A 19,386-nucleotide genomic window follows, 5' to 3' on the forward strand; every position below is an offset into this window, starting at 1 on the left:
TTTTTTAATGCTAAATTATGTGCTTATGTTCTAATATTGTTTTATTTTTTTCTTTACAGGTTGATGAATATACTATTAATCCAGTTGCATGAGATGTTATATATTTAGAAACAATATCTCATTTAGTAGCACGTAAAATATTATTCATGTAATTCTTAAAATATAAGAACTCAATTTATTTACTTTTAGAAACAATATATTTTTATTTCTTTTTTGTCCAATTGTTATTCAGAGTATCTCTACTAGTGTTTTTCTTATCAATTTTTATGTTAATTAAAGTTGATTATAATGTTTTATAACATCTCCTGTCTTTTCATCTTCCCCCCTTTTCGTAATTATAAGTTGTTTTATTAAGTCAATTTGAACTACGAGTAATGATAGTACAAGCATTTTAGATACCTTTATTAAACAGCATTTAGTTGAATCTTGCTTTAATCAACTTTTATTTATTCAAGTTTCTTAACATTGATTTACATATGCCTTCTTAGATATGCACTAAAGAGTGTATGCATTGTATTCAAAAGGAAAAATAAAGCAAAAGTAATGGATTAGAAGCAGCAAGTTTAGAACATAAGCAAATACTTTAGAACATAGATAAAAATAATTAGAAGATTAGCAAAATCAATAATTTGGACATGTAATAAGAAAAAAGTACAACATAATAAGATATAATTAGAATCAAGTTACCAATTGAATGCTTTGGAATCTTGTTACTTTGGCTGTTGTCATTTCTTGTTACTTTTTTTTTTAATTTTCTTATGTTCTAATGTTCTACACTTTAAGTTTTAAGTCAAAATTAATATATAATAATATATTCTAATATCCTAACTTTATAAGCATATAATTATTAAAACATAATCAAAAATACTTTAGAACATACCCATATAATTTAGAACATGAATATAATTTAGCATATAAGTTTATATGATATATTTTATATTAAAATTTTAGCATTTAATATGATTCAACAATATATTTCTTGTAACAGGTAAATACATAGAACATAAGAAATTACTGTTATATTCTTTGCAAATATCTCTCTACAAATATAAACTTAAGATCTTAACAATCATATATCCATTTTGTTCTCCTTTGACCACTTTTTTGATCTCCTAATCACTTTGTTCCGTTCTTCATTTACTTCTGCTGTTATTATCTTCCCACAATACTCCACTCTTAATTTTTTCATTTGGTCAAACTGCAAAAAAAAAAAAAAAAAAAAAGAGTAACTTTTAGAACATAAACAGAAATACTTTAGAACATAAGCATATAATTTAGAACATGAATATAATTTAGCATATAAGTATAAATAAATATAATAAACCATAATATATCTAAACAATAACCAAACCAAACCACAACACTAAAACCATAACACCAAAACCATAAACAAAACTAATTTAAAACATGTATCTTATGTTTTAAACTTACATTGTCTAATTCTAGTCCCGAATTCCATTGTTTTACAGATTCTCCTTCATATGTTTCCATGTGCTTCAACAGGAACACTCCACAATCATGTTTGTTCTTATTGCTCTTCCATGACATACTCAAGTTTCTTGTTTTGAAGGAGGATACAAAGTCACTCTTTATATTTGAGTCAATTGAGTGAACGAAATCACCAAATGCATTCAACTGAAAAATTGGATAAACTTTAGAACATATAAGGTAAACTTTAGAACATAAAGAAAAACTGTAGAACATAAAGGGAAAACTGTAGAACATATAAGGCAAAAGTTAGAACAAAAGTATAATTAAAAAAATGTAAACTTTGATGTCTTACCATTAATCTATGGTAATTTCCATATTTATTATGAAAAGGAATATTTGGTGGAAGAAATCTGTTGTCAATCAAATCAAATGTTCCTTCCACAAAGTTGACACACAGCAAATAGTAGTGATCTGGTAAAACGACCGGGAAGAAAACCTAATAGATAAACAGAATTAGAACATAGATAAGCAAAATTAGAACATAAGCATGCATTTTAGAATATAAGCATATAGTTTAGAACACAAGCATATAATTTTTATAACATGTATTTTAGAAAATAAGCTTGTAGCTAAGAACATGTAGTTTAGAACATAAGTAAGTAGTTTAGAAGATAAATAAGTAGTTTAGAACATAAGTAGATACTTTAAAACATAGATAAAAATAATTAGAACATAAACAAAACCAATAATTAGAACATATAATAAGAAAAAAGTACAACATAATAAGATACCAAGTTACCAATTGAATGCTTTTGAAGCTTGTTACTTCGGCCGTTGTCATTTCTTGTTGCATTCTATCAAACAAAGCCTTCATTCTATCATCTTGCCTTTCATTTGATTTGAAGTATTTTTCTGTACAACGTATGAGCTGAAAAAGAAAAAGAAATTAAAACATAAGTAATTAGAACATAGGTGCATAGTATAATCTATATGAGAAACAAAAAGAATCTACTCTTAGAACATAGTTATAATTTTAAGTTCGAAAACATACATAGCATTCAGTAGTGAAAAAGAATCTACTCTTCTTGTCTACACCACGTCTTTTATTTTCAAAATTCAATAGGCAAACATAAGCATCCACAACATTGTTCAACATGTGCTTATCTTCTATGAGACTATGAATCTCATCTCTCGTAATCGTTGTCCCCATGTTATCAGCATACAAAAGCTCCCTAAAATCAGAAAAATAAAATCAGAACATAAGCATGTAGTTTAGAACATAAGCATGTAGTTTAGAAAATAAACACATAATTTAGAACATAAGAATATAGTTTAGAACATAAGTACCTATTTTAGAACATAAGCATATAGTTTTAAACATGTACTTTATAACATAATCTCGTAGCTTAGAACACGCAGTTTAGAACATAAGAATGAAGTTTAGAACATAATTTATAGCTTAGATCATATAGTTTAGAATATAAGCATATAGCTTAGAACATAAGCATATAGCTTAGAACATAAGCATATAATTTTAAAGTTTTAAAGTCTTACTTATTATCTCCTTGAGCAAACGCATACTCAGCTACCTTTCTATTGTCCACATTCTTGAAAAGTTTTTCATGTTCAACCATGAAAGGTGAACGCAAGTACATTGGAAGCTTATCCTTTCCTCTTTTTTTCCGTGTCTTTTCTTCTCCTTTTTCTTCTCCTTGTTTCCTACTTAATTCAATTAAAAAATATCACATAGATAACAAAAACCATAACTAAATCAAACCAAAATTTATTGATAACAAAAACCATAACCAAATCAAACCAAAATTTATTATTACCAAGTTCTAAATTAAAATTTAACTAAACCATAACCAACATTTGTTTTAAAGTTTAACCTAACTTTTCTAAATATTTCTAACCTAAAGATCTAATGTTTACAAAATGATTACCCTTTCTTGTTCTCATTTTTTTCTTCTTTGTTCTTCTCTTCATTCTTGCTTCCTTCATTTTCTTTCTTCTCCTCTTGATTCTCCTCTTTTTCCTCCTTTTTCTTCTTCCCCTTTTCTTTTCTCTTCTCCTCTTGGATCTCCTCTTTTTCCTCCTTTTTCTTCTCTCTTCTCCTCTTGGATCTCCTTTTTTTCCTCCTCTTTCTTCTTCCCCTTTTCTTCTTTCTTCTCCTCTTGCTTCTCTTCTTTTTCTTCTTCTTTCTTCTTCTCCTTTTCTTCTTTCTTCTCCTCTTTCTTCTCCTCTTTTTCCTCTTCTTTCTTATCCTCTTTTTCCTCTTCTTGCTTCTCCTCTTCATCCAATGTAGGTGGATGATCTGGATTCAGAAAAGCACAATTTAGAACATTTGCTGTCACTTCTTCGTAAGTGAGTTCTGCTTCATTATCTTCTTGATTTTCTGGGACATCAAACCATAAGTAGAAACAATAAGGACACAACATAGAAATAGTTGGAAAAAATTTAGAACATTAGAAATAACTAGAATATAACCAGAAAAATTTAGAACACAAGAAGTAACTTTAGAACATAACTAATTTACAACATAATTATATTATTTAGAACATATGCACATAATTTAGAACATAATCATACAATTTAGAACATATGCACATAATTTAGAGCATAATTAATTTCGAACATAATCATATTATTTAGAAAATATGCACATAATTTAGAGCATAACTAATTTAGAACATAATCATATTATTTAGAACATATGCACATAATTTAGAACATAATCATATAATTTAGAGCATATGCACATAATTTAGCACATAATCATATAATTTAGAGCATATGCACATAATTTAGAACATAAGAAAGTAGTTTAAAACATAAGCATCTGATTTAGAAAAAATTTAGAACATCAGAAATAACTTTAGAACATAACAGAAAAAATTTATAACATAAGAAGTAATTTTAGAACAAATCTAGTAATATTAGTTCAAAAGAAAAGAGTTTGAAAATAATGTAAAACTACCAACTGCTGGTGAGGGGGTCAATAAGTTGAAACTTGGAGGAGTTATATCAAAAGGTTGCTTCTTTTTTGGAGGAATTGGGGTTTTTGGTGACTCCTCATTCCTTTTCTCTTTCTTCTCAATTTTTTCCTCCTCGTTTCTCTCTTTTCTGTCCTGCTCTTTTTCTTCTTCTTTTGATCCCAAATCTTCATAGCAATTACACCATAAAAATTAAGTATTATAGCAAATAGCAAAAAATAATTAGAAAATAAAAAGTAACTTTAGAACATAAGAAATATATACAATTAGGAGACAACCTAGAAATAGTTAGAATATAAAAAATTAAGAATTAACTTTAAAGCATAACCAGAAAAAATTTAGAGCATAAGAAGTAATATTAGAACATATCTAGTAAATATTAGTACATAAAAAATGAATTTGAAAATAATGTGAAATTACCAACTACTGGTGAGGGAATCAACAAGTTTTTGTCTTTATTCTCTTCATTTCTCTCTTCTTTGTTCTTATCTTTTTCCTCTTCCTTTGATCTCAAATCTGCTTAACAATTAGAACATAACTAATTTAGAACATAATCATATAATTTAGAACATAAGCATGTGATTTAAGCGCATGTTTTAGAACATAAAAAAGTACTTTAAAACATAAGCATCTGATTTAGAACATAAGTATAATTTGGAAATTAAGCATGTACATGTGAAATTACCAACTGTCGGTGACTTTGGTGACCTTGTTTCCTCGAATTTCTTCCATGCCTTATCCATAACCATATCCAATTCTTCAATAAACGCCGGTTCATCGAAGACATGTTGATCTTGGCTGAGTATAGAAGGGCTTTTCTTTTCTTCTTGGTTCACGAATGTCTATAAAATAAGAATTATAATTTAGAACATAATATGCATAATATTTATATAAATTTATTATACTTTAGAACATAAGCTGAAAATACTTTAGAACACAACCAGAAAATACTTTAGAACATAATTATAATACCTTTGTTGTGTACTTGCACCATATGTTGTCTATGAGATGTTGCATTTTTCCTGTTGTTTCTTCCTCAACAAAAAGATCTTTTGCTTGTTCTAACATGCCATACATCTCTTTAACATTCGAGGCAAGTGTTTTTGCCAAATCTCCAAATTTGCTCAAAAAGCCCTTCATTAGAACACAAAAATATTTTAGAACATAAAGGACATAACATGGATAATTTAACAGAAAAGGATTAAATGGAGCATAAAATATAATTTAGAACATAAACTAAATCATACCATCATGTCATTTCGAGAAGTTGTAGAACTAGAACCTATTGATGATTTTTCCATTCTCTTCTCTTTTTCCTTTTGTTTTGGTTGTTTCTTTTTTCCTTTTGGTGCCTTCTAGTATATAAATTATAAAATTTAGAAAACAACAACATAAATTTTAAAGATTAGAATATAAAGGTTAGAATAAAGTGTTTTCAATTTTTACAAGATAAGCATATGTAGTAATAATTTAAAAGGTATAATTACCATTGATGACTCTTCCTTTCTCTTTTCCTTGTCCTCTTGTCTTGATTGTTTCTTGTTTTCTTCCTACACATTATAATATATGAATTACAAAATTTAGAATATAAAGGATAAACTTTAGAGCATAAAGAGAGAACTTTAGAACATAGGCAAAAGTAAGTTGAGTGATTAGAACATAAAGGATAAACTTTAGAACATAATGGGTAAACTTTAGAACATAAAGTGTAAACTTTAGAACATAGGCAAAAGTAAGTTGAATATAAAGTTTAGAATATTTAGGGGTAAATGTTAAAATAGTTTATCACATAAAGTATATAGTTTAGAATATTTAGGGGTAAATATTAAAACAGTTATCACATAAAATATATAGTTTAGAGCATAAAGGGTAAACTTTAGAACGTAAGCAAATATAGATAGAATATAAAGTGTAGTGTTTAAACATAAGCATATACAAATATCATACCACAATTGATTCCATTCTTTCCAAGAGTTTTCCATATCCAAATCCATGATCTTTTTCAAACTTATATCTCACTTGAATCCTTTCCTTTGTCCACACCGAAATTAGTGGACATTTTCTTGGTTTTTCTATCCCTCCTCTTTGTAGACGATCAAAATAGAATACCTATTTAGTACATGTTAAAATTAATTAGAATATTTTTCACACATTTTCAACATAACAAGAATAATATATATACATAATGGTAAGAATTTAAAACTTACCATTAGAAAAGGTAAAGGACCTGTAAAGTAAGAATTTCCCTTCTTCCATACACTTACAGAATCTTTCAAGTGCTCAATCACAAATGTGCACCAATCCAATTCAGCAATTTTCTTTACATCCATACAACTATACAAGAATTTAATGTGTAGTTGTGGGTTGTTTGTTGATCGAATGCAACAATTGACAACACATACCACAAAGTTCCAAAGAAATTCATCAGAAACTGATTTTTCCTTCTTCAATTCTTGAATTCTGTCAATCAATCTCTTGTTGGTTGGACTTCCCTTTTAGAGGTAAAAAAAACATATAAATTAAAACCTATGGAGATAATAGATCTATTTTAAAGCAGAAAACACTTTAGAACATAAGCAAAGCACTTTAGAACATACAATTTATAACACAACCATCTTATACCAATATAATATCATAAAAATAGCTAAATATAATTTTGAACATTACAAGTCAAATAACTACATAAATGATCTACGTTTTAGAACATAAAATTCATACTTTAGAACATAAAATTTAAAACATAACCACATTATATCATCATACTTTTTTGAGGCCAAACTTGCTTCTCCAAGCTTTTAGAAACTTGCTCCATTTCAGATTTGACTCATCATTTGGTTGCTCAATCCTTTTGCCTCCCAATGGCAACCCATAAGCCAAATGAACATCAATTGCCTCCAAAAAGATTTCTTGTTTTCTCTTTGGTAACATCAAACAACATCTCTCCGTGTCAAAATTCGTAACCAAGTTTTCTGTCAACCTAGAATTATAATGAAAAATGTAAGATTTAAAGCACAATACAACTATATTTAGAATATAATAGTCAATCTTTAGAACATAGAAGATTAAAACATTTAGTATAATATTTAAACTTTTGAACATAATTTAGAACATTATATAATAAAAAAAGTCTATTTTAGAACATAATAAACATACATTAGAACATAACAAAAAATTAATTTAGAACATTAGTGTATAGCAATTCAAACATGAGAGATCATAATTTTAGAATACAAGAAGTAACTTTAAAACATAAGTAATTTACAACATAATCATATTATTTAGAACATATGCACATAATTTAGAACATAATCATACAATTTAGAACATATGCACATAATTTAGAACATAGCTAATTTCGAACATAATCATATTATTTAGAACATATGCACAAAATTTAGAGCATAACTAATTTAGAACATAATCTTATAATTTAGAACATTAGTGTATAGCAATTCAAACATGACAAATCATAATTTTGAACATAACATTGATAATACTTATGATTTTAGAATATGATTTTAGAACATAACATTCTACTACTTACATAGAATTAATATGGATTGGTAAATCCAATTCCAAAAAGCCTCCAAAACCAATGTTCCGAATAGCTTGCTTTTGTTTTTCCGAAAGATTTATCAACACATCCTTCATGAATTGAGTAGGAGGTACTCTTTGATAAGGTTGCCTCTTAACTAGTTTATCTTGCTCATTAGCTTCTACTACTTGGACATCCTCACCATCTTCTTCTTTTTCAATCTTTCTTTTCTTCTTCTTCACATCCTCACCATGAATAGATAAACATAATTAGAACATAGATAAGCAAAATTAGAACATAAGCATGCACTTTAGAACATAAAAATAAAGATTGTAAAGATTAAAGAGTATTATTACCTGAGGTTGATTTTTTTTATTGATTTTTTGTTCCTCCTCACTATCATCTTCCATCTCCTCTTTTTCATCTTTCTCTTTCATCTTTACATCACCCTTATTATCATCCTCACCATCATCTTCACTATCATTATTCTCGTCATCATCCTCAACATTATTACCCTCTTCTTTTTTTTGATCTTTTCCTTCTTCTTGATCTTTTTCTCTTCCTTCCTTTTTTTGCAATTTTCGAGGTGGTTGAAGCCTTGTTGGAAGTTTTCTATGTCTTATAGCAACACTTTTACTTTCAATATGCTTCTCAAATTCCGATCTATCAATTACTTCCGCTTCAACGTTTTCAACTTTCCTTTAAAAACAATAAAAAATAATTAGAATACAACTAACATTAAATAGAGTGCAAATATAAAGGGATAAGATGAACATAAACTATAATGGATACATATTAGAACATAATACAAATCTTCAGAACATAAGAGAAAATTTTAGAACATAATGGAAAACTTTAGAACATAATGAAAAACTTTAGAACATAATACAAATCTTTAGAACTTAAGGGAAAACTTTAGAACATATTGGAAAACTTTAGAACAAAATTTAAAACATAATAGGTAAAGTTTAGAACATTAGTTTAGTTACCTTTTTCTTACATAAGTAATTTCTTCTTCTTGTATATTAGTAACTCCTCCTTCTGATTTTTCTTCATTTTGGCCTTGCATTTTACTGCAACATTAAGAAATCAAAAACATTACTAACATTCCAACATTATTATTATATTTTTGAACATAGGAATAATTTAGAATATGCTGAAAAATAGTTTAGAACATGCTTAAAAAGAGTTTAGAACATGCTGGAGAGTGAAAAACCCAAAATAGAATGAGTAAACTAGAAATTTAAAAGACAAATGAAACAGAAACATGATAAGGTTTGATTGAGTTTATTTTCAGCCCATGTTCTAAATTATTTCAACCTATGTTCTAATTTTTTCCTATGTTCCAAATTTTTTCTACCTATGTTCTAAAGTTTATTTTCAGCCCTGCAATCACAAGTTCACTACCCACAACCCCTAACCAATTAGCTGCTGCTGCATAAATCAACCACCACACCACAACCCCTACAAACAGGGGCAATGGCACCAACATCACCAATTTCGAAATCAAAATTCAAAAAAATCACTAATTTTTCCAATTTTCCTTAGCTTGGTTTGTAAGTGGATGAAAATAACTTTCCAGGTTGGAATAGTTTTTCTAAGGGGGGGAAAATAACTAATTGTAAAATATCCAAAAATAAATAAAAAGAGCAAGTGGAAAATTTCATAAGCAATTTATGTCAAATTACAAATCTGGTAATCAAGATTCATTTAAAATGCAAGGTTCTAATATATCAACTGAAACTCAGGACCAATTTCAGTTGCAAAGCACAAAACTGACAATCAAAATTCATTTAAAACGCAAAACTCTAATTACCAGCAGAAACTTACCACCAATTTCAGTTACAAAGCACAAAATTGACAATCAAAATTCAATTAAAAACCTAAAATCAAATCAAAATATCGGAAAACATAAAATCGCAAAAATCAAAACAAAAAATCGCAAAATCTACTTGAACAACATGCTAAGTTCATGGAAATTTGAACAAAATCAAAAAAAAAAAACGCAAAATCAAATCAAAAAATCGGAAAACATAAAATCGCAAAAATCAAAACAAAAAATCGCAAAATCTACTTGAACAACATGCTAAGTTCATGGAAATTTGAACAAAATAAAAAAAAAAAAACGCAAAATCAAATCAAAAAATCGGAAAACATAAAATCGCAAAAATCAAAACAAAAAATCGCAAAATCTACTTGAACAACATGCTAAGTTCATGGAAATTTGAACAAAATCGAAAAAAAAAAACATACCTGAGTCGAAAATCCTTCAAATTGCAATTTCTATGGAGATTTTTGGGGGTTTTCAGAGAGAGAATGTGATGAGCACGAAGAGAGAGAAAGTTAGAGGAGAGAGAAAATTTTGATCGGGTGGTAGGGCCGTAGGGGGTATGAGGAAAAATACGTGTTTTAATCTTAACCGTCTAAATTACCTTAATCCTACGGCTGAGATTGGTTCTTATATAACTAGGGTTCTTATATAAGGAGGGGTTCTTACCGGATCCCTCCCCTATATATATATATATATATATATATATATATATATATATATATATATATATATATATATATATATATATATATATATATATATATAGCTGATGAGGAACGTAAGGCCCATAATGCTGAGATTGAAGGTTACAAGGGCAAACTGAAGGTGCTGGAAGGCAAGGTTGCTGACCGTGATGAGTTATTCAAGAAGCTGGAGGACCAAACTCAGCTAAAGGCTCGAATTGCTGATCTTGTGCAGAAATTAGAGGCTGAGAAGGGCAGTAGAAAAAGGGCCGAGGACAACCTTGAGCTTATGTGTTCAGAGAAAACGGCCATAAAGCGTAGGGCTGTCAACCAATTTTAAAAATCAGATCTGTACCGTGATAAGCTGGTTGACCGCTATACCGGTGGTTGGGTTGCTGCGCATCGGTGCATATGCAAGGCCGAGGAGTGGGGTGAGGACAAATGGCAGGTAGTGGAGGATGCTTACAATTCCGACTGACATCTATCTCCCACCAGCTACGAGAAAGATTATTTTGATGATCCTCCCAGCCTTGATACTATGAAGAACCTTGATCCTCGCAGCCTTCCCGACGAGGAATTTGATGACGCCATTCTTGCCACTCCTTCTCATGATGACGGTTTGGAGAAGAGGTCTGAGGCTAAGCAGGTTTGAAGCGTCTGACAGTCATCACCAAGCTCGTCATGTGGTTCTTGTTCTGTTTATGATTTTTGACTGGACAATTTTAGCTTAGATTTTATGTATTTAAGACTTATATCTGTATCCGTTTTTGTCCGGTAAGGGACTTAAGCCCATCTGGGTGATGGCTGTCGATTGCAGACAATTATATTACTTTTGTTTTTTGCTTGACATATCTCAAACTTTGTATGTGCTTTGAATGTATCAATGTTTTATCTGCGTATTATCGTTAAAGTACGTGTGCTTATATTTCATCAACTCTACTAATATCGCTTTTCAATATTATTCTTGCCCCTTAGTTTGACGAGTAAATGTCTTAACATTTTGTCGTGAAACTTAACATAATGTTTCATGCCGATACCAGTATTATTACATGTTTGCAAGGTTTACTTCCCAATCTTTTAGCGGGGCTCATGATACACAACGTGCCGCTATTTTCCTTGAGTAAATCTTTTCGATTATACTACAACCTTTAGCAGGCTGAGCAACGACAGTGGATCAGACCGTCTATTCAACTCACCTTTAGGTGCATTAGTTATCCAACCATCTCGGCACTTGAATGGCTGCTATGGCTAGCTAGGCCGTTTGCACGTCCATATCGAAAGTGGGCAGATGGTTCTAGTTATCACTGCTGAGTATTGTGTTCTTATTAACGGCTTTTAGCCAAATTAAAATTTGCGTACAAATTAGCCCCCTTAAGAAACACAATTTACAAAATGTGTGTCTACTATTTATGCCTATATCTTACTATTACAAAATTAATCATTACTAGTACAAATTAGACATAACTAAACATAGTATTTTTTCAACACAGTTGCGTTCCAGACATTCTTTCACTGGACCCCTTCCAGTGTCATGAGACGGTAAGATCCTTGGCGTATTGTTTCATATATTTGGTAGGGTCCTTCCCAGTTGGCCGTGAACTTACCATCGGCGTTTCCCTTTCCTGTTGCCGCCGTTCTACGCAAAACTAGATCTCCAACTTCTAACGGCCTATGATTGACGCGCTTGTTGTAGGCTTGACTCATTCTGTTTTTGTAAGCTGCAGATTTAATAGAGGCCATTAATCTTACTTCCGGTAGGAAGTCCAATTGTTGCCGTAATAGGAGGTCATTCTGATCTTCGCAGAAGTGTTGAATTCGAAATGTTGGTAACCCTACTTCCGCAGGAATTACTGCCTCTGATCCAAAAGCAAGATTGAAGGGCGACTCGCCTGTTGTTTCTTTGGTTGTCGTCTTGTTAGCCCATAATATTTTTGGTACTAAATCTGCCCATAGGCCTTTAGCATCTTCAATTTTCTTCTTTAGGGCACTTAAAACCTGCTTATTAGCGGCTTCAGCTTGGCCGTTAGACTGAGGATGGCAGACTGCAGCATAAGCAAACTTTACTTTGTATATGCCTAGAAAGTTTTTTACCGGGTTGCAGACGAATTGAGAACCGTGATCGAACAACATTGCTATCGGTAATCCAAATCTGGTGAAGATATTTTTCCAGATAAACTTCTTTACCTCGTTTGCTGTTATCTTCACCACAGGTTCTGCTTCTATCCATTTTGTGAAGTAGTCTATCCCGACTATCAAAAACTTACGCCCTCCAGTTGCTGAGGTAAATGGGCCGACAATATCCATACCCCATTGCGCAAATGGAATCGGATTGAGGATAGGAGTCAGGTCATTCGGTGGTTGATTTATCGCTGGTCCGAATTTCTGGCATTTATCACATTTTTTGGCGTAGGCTAGAGTGTCCGTATTCATTGTTGGCCAGTAGTACCCCCTTTTCATTGCTTCTAACGACATTGATCGGCCCCCTGAGTGATTTCCGCAATCACCCTCGTGTATTTCTTCTATTAATCTTGCTGATTCATATGCCGTTAAACATCTCCTTAACAGCAGTGAGAAACCCCTCTTGTATAACATGCCCCGGAACATAACAAAACAAACGCTATCTTTCTTGATTTTTTGCGCCTCGTTCTTATCTGTGGGGAGTACACCTTGGACTTTGTAGGCCAATATATCTTCATACCATTCACGGCCTTCTGATGCGCAATTTACTTGTTTGTGAGTCTCTTCGTCTATACTTTTTTTCTTTAGAACTTCAATCATTACCGTGCGTTCTAAGTCATTAAAGCTAGAACTTGCAAGCTTTGCCAGTGCATCTGCTTGAGTATTTTTGCCACGAGGTATCAGGTTGATTACAAAGTGGTCAAGTGCTGTTGTTATGCTTTTAAGTTTAGCTAAGTATGCTATCATCGTTGGTTCACGGGCTTCGTATCCACCATTGAAATGGCTAGCTACCAACTGCGAATCTGTGGATAACTCTACCCTCTTTGCCTCTGCTGCTATGCATAACTGAACTCTTGCTAGCGCCGCTACATATTCAGCTTCGTTATTGGAGGCCTTGAATTTGAACCGGATTGCATATTCGAATACATCTCCTTGTGGGGAAGTCATGATGATACCGGCCCCAGACCCAGTTGAGGCCGATGAGCCGTCAACCGATACCTTCCACGTGCCGATTTCATCTTCCTCTTTAGTGTAAGAAGTTTCTACTATGAAGTCCGACAAAGCCTGGGCTTTAATCGACACTCTTAGCTTATAAATCAGTGCGTACTCCGATAACTCTATTGCCCATTTCAGCAGACGACCAGAGGTTTCCATTTTCTGAAGGGATTTTTCTAACGGTTGATTTGTCAGAATTTCAATGGTATGCGTATCAAAGTATGGTCGCAATTTTCTTGCCGCTATGACTACTGCATACGCGGTTTTTTCTACTAGAGGGTACCTCCGTTCCGCAGCATTTAGCACATGGCTCACAAAATATATAGGCGTCTGTAATTTCTTGCGCTCCAATAATAAAACTGCCGCCACCGTTTTTGGAGACGCCGAAATGTAAAGCTGCAACGTTTCTCCCATTTCTGGTCTGGAAATTGTAGGTAATGATCGTAAATGGTTCTTAACTGCCTCTAGTGCTTTGACCTGCTCCGGCCCCCAAACAAAAGTTTTGTTTTAGCGGAGAACAACAAAAAATGGCAATGCCTTGTCGGCTGATTTGCTGATGAATCTCGTTAACACTCCCATTCAGCCCGTTAACTTTTGTATGTCTTTAATGGATTTCGGCTGTGGAAGGCTAAGGATGGCTTCAATTTTGTCGGGGTTATCATCTATTCCCCTTTTCTAACCATGAAGCCCAGGAATTTTCCAGATTTGACTCCGAACACACACTTCTCGGGATTCAACTTCATTCGATACCGTCGAAGTGTATCAAAAGTCTCTCTTAAGTCTTCAATATGGTCTCTAGCCAGACGGCTTTTTACGATGGAATCGTCGACATAAACTTCGACATTCCTTCCCTTTTGGTCTGCAAAAACCTTGTCCACCAGTTTTTGGTACGTCGCTCCTGCATTTCTCATTCCAAAAGGCATGGCCTTATAACAATAAACTCCGGCATCCGTGATAAATGCCGCTTTGTTTCGATCTGGCTGATAGAGGCTGACTTGATGATATCCGGAAAAAGCATCCATAAAACTCAAGAGCGCATGGCCTTACGTGGAGTCAACCAGGCGATCTATTCTCGGCAGCGGATATCAGTCTTTTGGACAGGCCTTGTTTAAATCTGTAAAGTCAACGCACATTCTCCACTTCCCTGACGGCTTTCTGACCATTACAACGTTGGCCAACCACTCTGGGTATGTCCACGGCTCTATGAAACCTGCCGCTAACAACTTGTTAACTTCTGCCTGTATTGCTTCAATTTTTTCTGTGGAGAAATTCCTCTTCTTCTGTCTTACCGGCCTAGCTTGCCTGTCAACATTCAATTTGTGAACCATTACATCGGGGTGAATCCTCGGCATTTCGTCGGCCGAGAAGGCGAAAACGTCAGCATTCTCTCTTAGGAGTTCAATCAAGTGGCATTGCATGTCGGTGTCCATATCGGATCCGATCTTCACTTTACGATTTGTGACTCCTAGTTGCAATTTGACATCAATAGTTTCTCCTCCCGGCAGCGGTCTTGGGACAGTTATGGGCCTTGTACCAAAGTTTGCCATTGCCAAATCTTGGGTAAGCGGGGATCGCTCCCTTTTCTGACTATGCTGATTCGTTGGAGTCTGTCGACAAGGCTGCTTCAATGCCGACACGTAGCATTCTCTTGCCATCGTTTGGCTCCCTCTGACACGTTCTGTTTTGCCGACATTAGAGACATACTCCATCGTGAGGTGATATGTCGATACTACCGCCTGTACGTCATGAATTAATGGTCTACCAACAATGACATTGTACGCTGACGACATGGCTACAATCAGGAACTCAGCCATCACGTCCCGTGCCCTTGATCCTTCCCCAATTCTAACTTGTAAGATTATACTACCTTCGGGTCTGACCGTTGAACCATTAAAACCGATAACCGGGTACGACACCGGCGTTAGGTACTTTCAACCTATCATCATGGCATCAAACACTCTTGCGAACAAAATATTTGCTGAGCTGCCCCCATCTACTAACGCGCGCTTGACGTCGCACCCATTGATTGTCAATATCAATACCAGCGGGTCGTCATGGGGAAAAACTATACCCTTTGCATCATCCTCAGAGAAGGATACAGAAGGGATTGTAGTTGGCCGAGGTCGTTCATCCACCCCTAATGCGTTTACCATGTGTTTGTACTCCGATAGAATTTTCTTTGCGCCGCTAACATAACCCCCATGCACGGGCCCTCCGGAAATTACCTCTATGGTAATTTTGCGCCCCTGAGGAGCTGAACCTTGTCGGTAATGTAATACCCCGTATTTTTAATGTATTTTATAAGTTATTTATTTAATTATAAAATATATTTTGGGTCAAACTATTTTAATTATTGGATTATAGATAAAGCAGGTATTTATATTTGGGTCAATAAGTATTTAATCCAAACGTAGCGCATCTTTATTGAACCCAATCATCTTATTTTTACTTTTGGGCCACATACTTCATCATTTAAGTCCATTATTTTTTTATGAAGCCCAAACCTACCCTAACCTACTCTACACTATAAATACTCCATTTATCCCCAAAATTTCCCACACAAAAAGTCAATTGGTCAGGTAATTATTTCTCCTCTTATTTCCCTTTTCTTATTCTTTTTCCTTTTTCCTTTTCTCTTCTTTCTTTTCTTATTTTTTTTCCTTTCTTTTGCTTGTTCTTTCACGCTGCCACTGCTGCCGCCAACCCACCGCCGGTCTGCCACCACCTGCCGTCGGCCAGCAGCCGCCCAGCTGGTCGGCCACCACCCACGGTGGTTCTTCCCTTCTCTCTCTACTTTTATTTTGTTTTAATAATTATTCCTATAATATATACTTTGGGGTTTTGATTTTAATTGTTTAATCATGATTAGTATGTTTGATAATTATATTCTAATGATTAAATATTGTAAATTTTAGATTATAAAGTGTTAAATTTTCAGATTTTATGAAGTATTAAAAGTTAGGGTTTTAATTATTAAAGTGTTGATTTTTAGGTTTTTATGAATAATTGATTTAGGGCTTTTATCGTAATGATGTTTTGAAATTTTGGTGATTACAACTACTTATTAGTTTAACTTAATTCCAGATTTATTTTGAACACGCAAATTCATGTTTTAAGAATTAGATTTCTGTTCGTTAATATTAATCTCGTTTTAATCCCGATTAGGTTCTAAACTCCTCCGATTTTGATAAAAAAAAGTAGTGTTTTTCGAGTGGAAACAACGTTTTAAGAAGAACCACCCTCTCGTGGCCAAATTCAGCCTCTAAATATGATTTTCGGGCAGTTTTTGATTTTAACGAAGTTTTTTTTTTATGCTTTAAATTTTATCTTTGAGTTTAAAAGGGGTAAGAGATAATTTAATGTTTCTATGGATAATTTAAGTATAAAGATGTATTTTAAGAAGTTTTAAAGGATTTTTGATTAGTTTAAAATGTTGGAATTTTATTTAAAGTAGTATAATTGTGATTTTTAAAAAAAGGGTGTAATTATCCATTAAAAAGGAGTTTAATTAGGGGTTTTTAAATAATTTTCAGATTATTATAAGTTATTTAAAGTGAGTTTAAGTTGCTGGAAATTGTGTATACAAGGGTAATTAATATAGTATTATTGTCCCTTTATGTAGGAGACTTGGTTCGAGAATTATTGTAGAGTAATCGGTTATTTTAAGAGCTTATTTGAGGTACGTTCGCATACTTAGCATATTTTGGTGATGTAGAATCATGCTAGGTTTGATTTCAATTAATTACAAGTAGTATTATGCTAAGGTTTATGTATGGAATTGTGAATTTATGATGTTTGTGATTGAATAGTGAAGCATGAATTATTTGTGATGGTTTATGGATCGGAAAATTATATTTTGGGCATGTTGTGTTTGAACCACATTTTTATTTATGGCATGTTAGAAGGCATGATTAATTAAACTACATGTTTAATTATGTTTGGAATATTGAAAAGGAATTTTATTATGGTTCAAATAATTTTTATTGATGCTTTAAGCATGAGGAAAGAGCTATATAAGTGTCTATGTACACAAGGAATAAATTGTATGTTGGTGCCTTTGTGCACTTAAGGTGTTTTTAACACCGAGGGATATGATTTTGGCGCATTATGCGTTTAAGGTGTCTTTGACACTGAGGTAGAATTAAAAAGGGTTCAACAATAAATAATATGTGGTCACTAATTATTTAAGAATTAAATTGGTATGTTTGTTTGATTGAATAATTATTGTTGATTGACTTATTATGCTTTGAGAGTCATCACCAAGTCTAATAATATGTAAATAACGTAAAGTGAAACAGATTACGTACCAAAACTCTTGGAACGTATATACCTTGAGTATGAACAATGGGGGGAGTTATGGGGTTTTATAGTTAACCATAACTTCCAATGGAGTACAGGACGCTGTATATTCCTTTTTTATTATTTATTATTATGTGCAGGAATTCCGCCACCTTTGTGTGGTTTTGTCGCTGGCACGGTTAGCTCCCGTGCTAGTTAACCTCAAATTTATTTGGGGGAGGTTAATAGGTGGAAACCCGTTCGATGCGTAATCAATGCAAAATGAATTAATTAGTGTCTAGTCATTGTGTCTTGTTGATTGGTGTGTGTGCTTGTGAACGAGTGCAATGAGGTAAGTGTGTGTTGATAGGTGAAAGCATGTTAGTGTGGCTAATTTACGCTTATGTACTCAGCTTTGCTGATTGTGTGTGTTTGTGTATTTGGCCATGTCTTTATCTTGACCCTATGATGACCCATTTTTAATGGAGAGTAGTGGAAACAAGTAGAGATAAACTTTTCAGGTATTGAGGCATATTCATGATGGGGCACGAGTGAAGAGCGAATCATGCTAGTTTATATTAGTTACAATGTGTTTCTGCTTTAATTATTTATGCTAATATTTATATGTGGAGCTAATATCAAGTTTGGATTTGGGTTGGTTTTTAATAAGGGCCTTTAATGGTTCCAAGTTGTAGGTTGATTTTCATTTTACTTCGCTCATTTTGGTTTTAACTTTACTTTCGTTTGGCTAGCTTTTCAAGTTGGATTGTTTTGGAAAGGTTTTTAAAATTAGTCTTCCGCTGTGTATCTTTGATATTTGCCTTAATCGTTTTCACGGTGGCGGTAATGTATTAGATATTCCTATTTAAAGTTTTATACAGGGCAAAACAAGTATTTTAAAATAAAGGAATTTCTAGGGTGTTACAGGTAAACATCGGCATGACCCGTCGGTAAGTATCGTCTTGCATTGACGGGTCTCCTTGTTTTCGATACTCTGTCTATCTTGCTAACGGTGCTGGCTGTCGGCTTGCTCCTGCCTGAGACTGGTAAATGCCCCTTTCTAATAAGGTCCTCAATTTTTTCCTTCAATTGGATACATTCCTCGGTATAGTGGCCGACATCTTTATGGAACATGCAATACTTCTTTAAATCTCGGCCTTTCGTTATCATTGGCGCCGGCCGATTCCACTCTTCCTTGTGTTGATTTATTGAGTAAATAGCGTCCCTTGGTGTGTTCAGCTGAGTATAATTATTATATCATCCCAAACCTCTAGCAGGCCTACTTGCCTTTTGCTGATTTTGTATGCTAATCCCACCTACGTGGGTCTCGGGTGATGAGTAAGTGTTTTGCCGCCGAGACGGCTCTGTCGATGCTACCTGATTGTCCGCTCTCAGAAGCTCTTCACTCTTGATGTATTCATGAGCCTTATTAAATGCTATGCCGAGGTTGGGAAAGGACTT

At 33.2% G+C, this 19,386-nt stretch overlaps 2 protein-coding genes across 2 annotated transcripts; both read right to left on the reverse strand.

Moving 5' to 3' along the window:
* Positions 1–7,853: 7,853 nt before the first annotated feature.
* LOC110716001 (glutamic acid-rich protein-like) lies at positions 7,854–10,468 on the reverse strand. Its single transcript, XM_021894625.1, has 2 exons — positions 8,949–10,468; positions 7,854–8,658 (listed from the first exon to the last, which is right to left on the reverse strand). Exons 1-2 carry the CDS (start codon positions 9,026–9,028, stop codon positions 8,250–8,252), a joined length of 489 nt encoding a protein of 162 aa, XP_021750317.1. The 5' UTR covers positions 9,029–10,468; the 3' UTR covers positions 7,854–8,249.
* A 1,514-nt stretch (positions 10,469–11,982) lies between these two features.
* Positions 11,983–14,061, reverse strand: LOC110715990. Its single transcript, XM_021894610.1, has one exon. It carries the CDS (start codon positions 14,059–14,061, stop codon positions 11,983–11,985), a length of 2,079 nt encoding a protein of 692 aa, XP_021750302.1.
* Positions 14,062–19,386: the final 5,325 nt, after the last annotated feature.

This window comes from Chenopodium quinoa, unplaced genomic scaffold (assembly GCF_001683475.1).
Source record: "Chenopodium quinoa cultivar QQ74 unplaced genomic scaffold, ASM168347v1, whole genome shotgun sequence".
NCBI lineage: Eukaryota > Viridiplantae > Streptophyta > Magnoliopsida > Caryophyllales > Amaranthaceae > Chenopodium > Chenopodium quinoa.

Coding starts and splice junctions, on each gene's coding strand:
- LOC110716001 (XM_021894625.1), bottom strand. CDS start 9,028: ATGCAAGGCCAAAATGAAGAAAAATCAGAAGGAGGAGTTACTAATATA. Junction 8,659..8,948: donor ATTACTTATGTAAGAAAAAG/GTAACTAAACTA, acceptor TTGTTTTTAAAG/GAAAGTTGAAAACGTTGAAG.
- LOC110715990 (XM_021894610.1), bottom strand. CDS start 14,061: ATGGGAGAAACGTTGCAGCTTTACATTTCGGCGTCTCCAAAAACGGTG.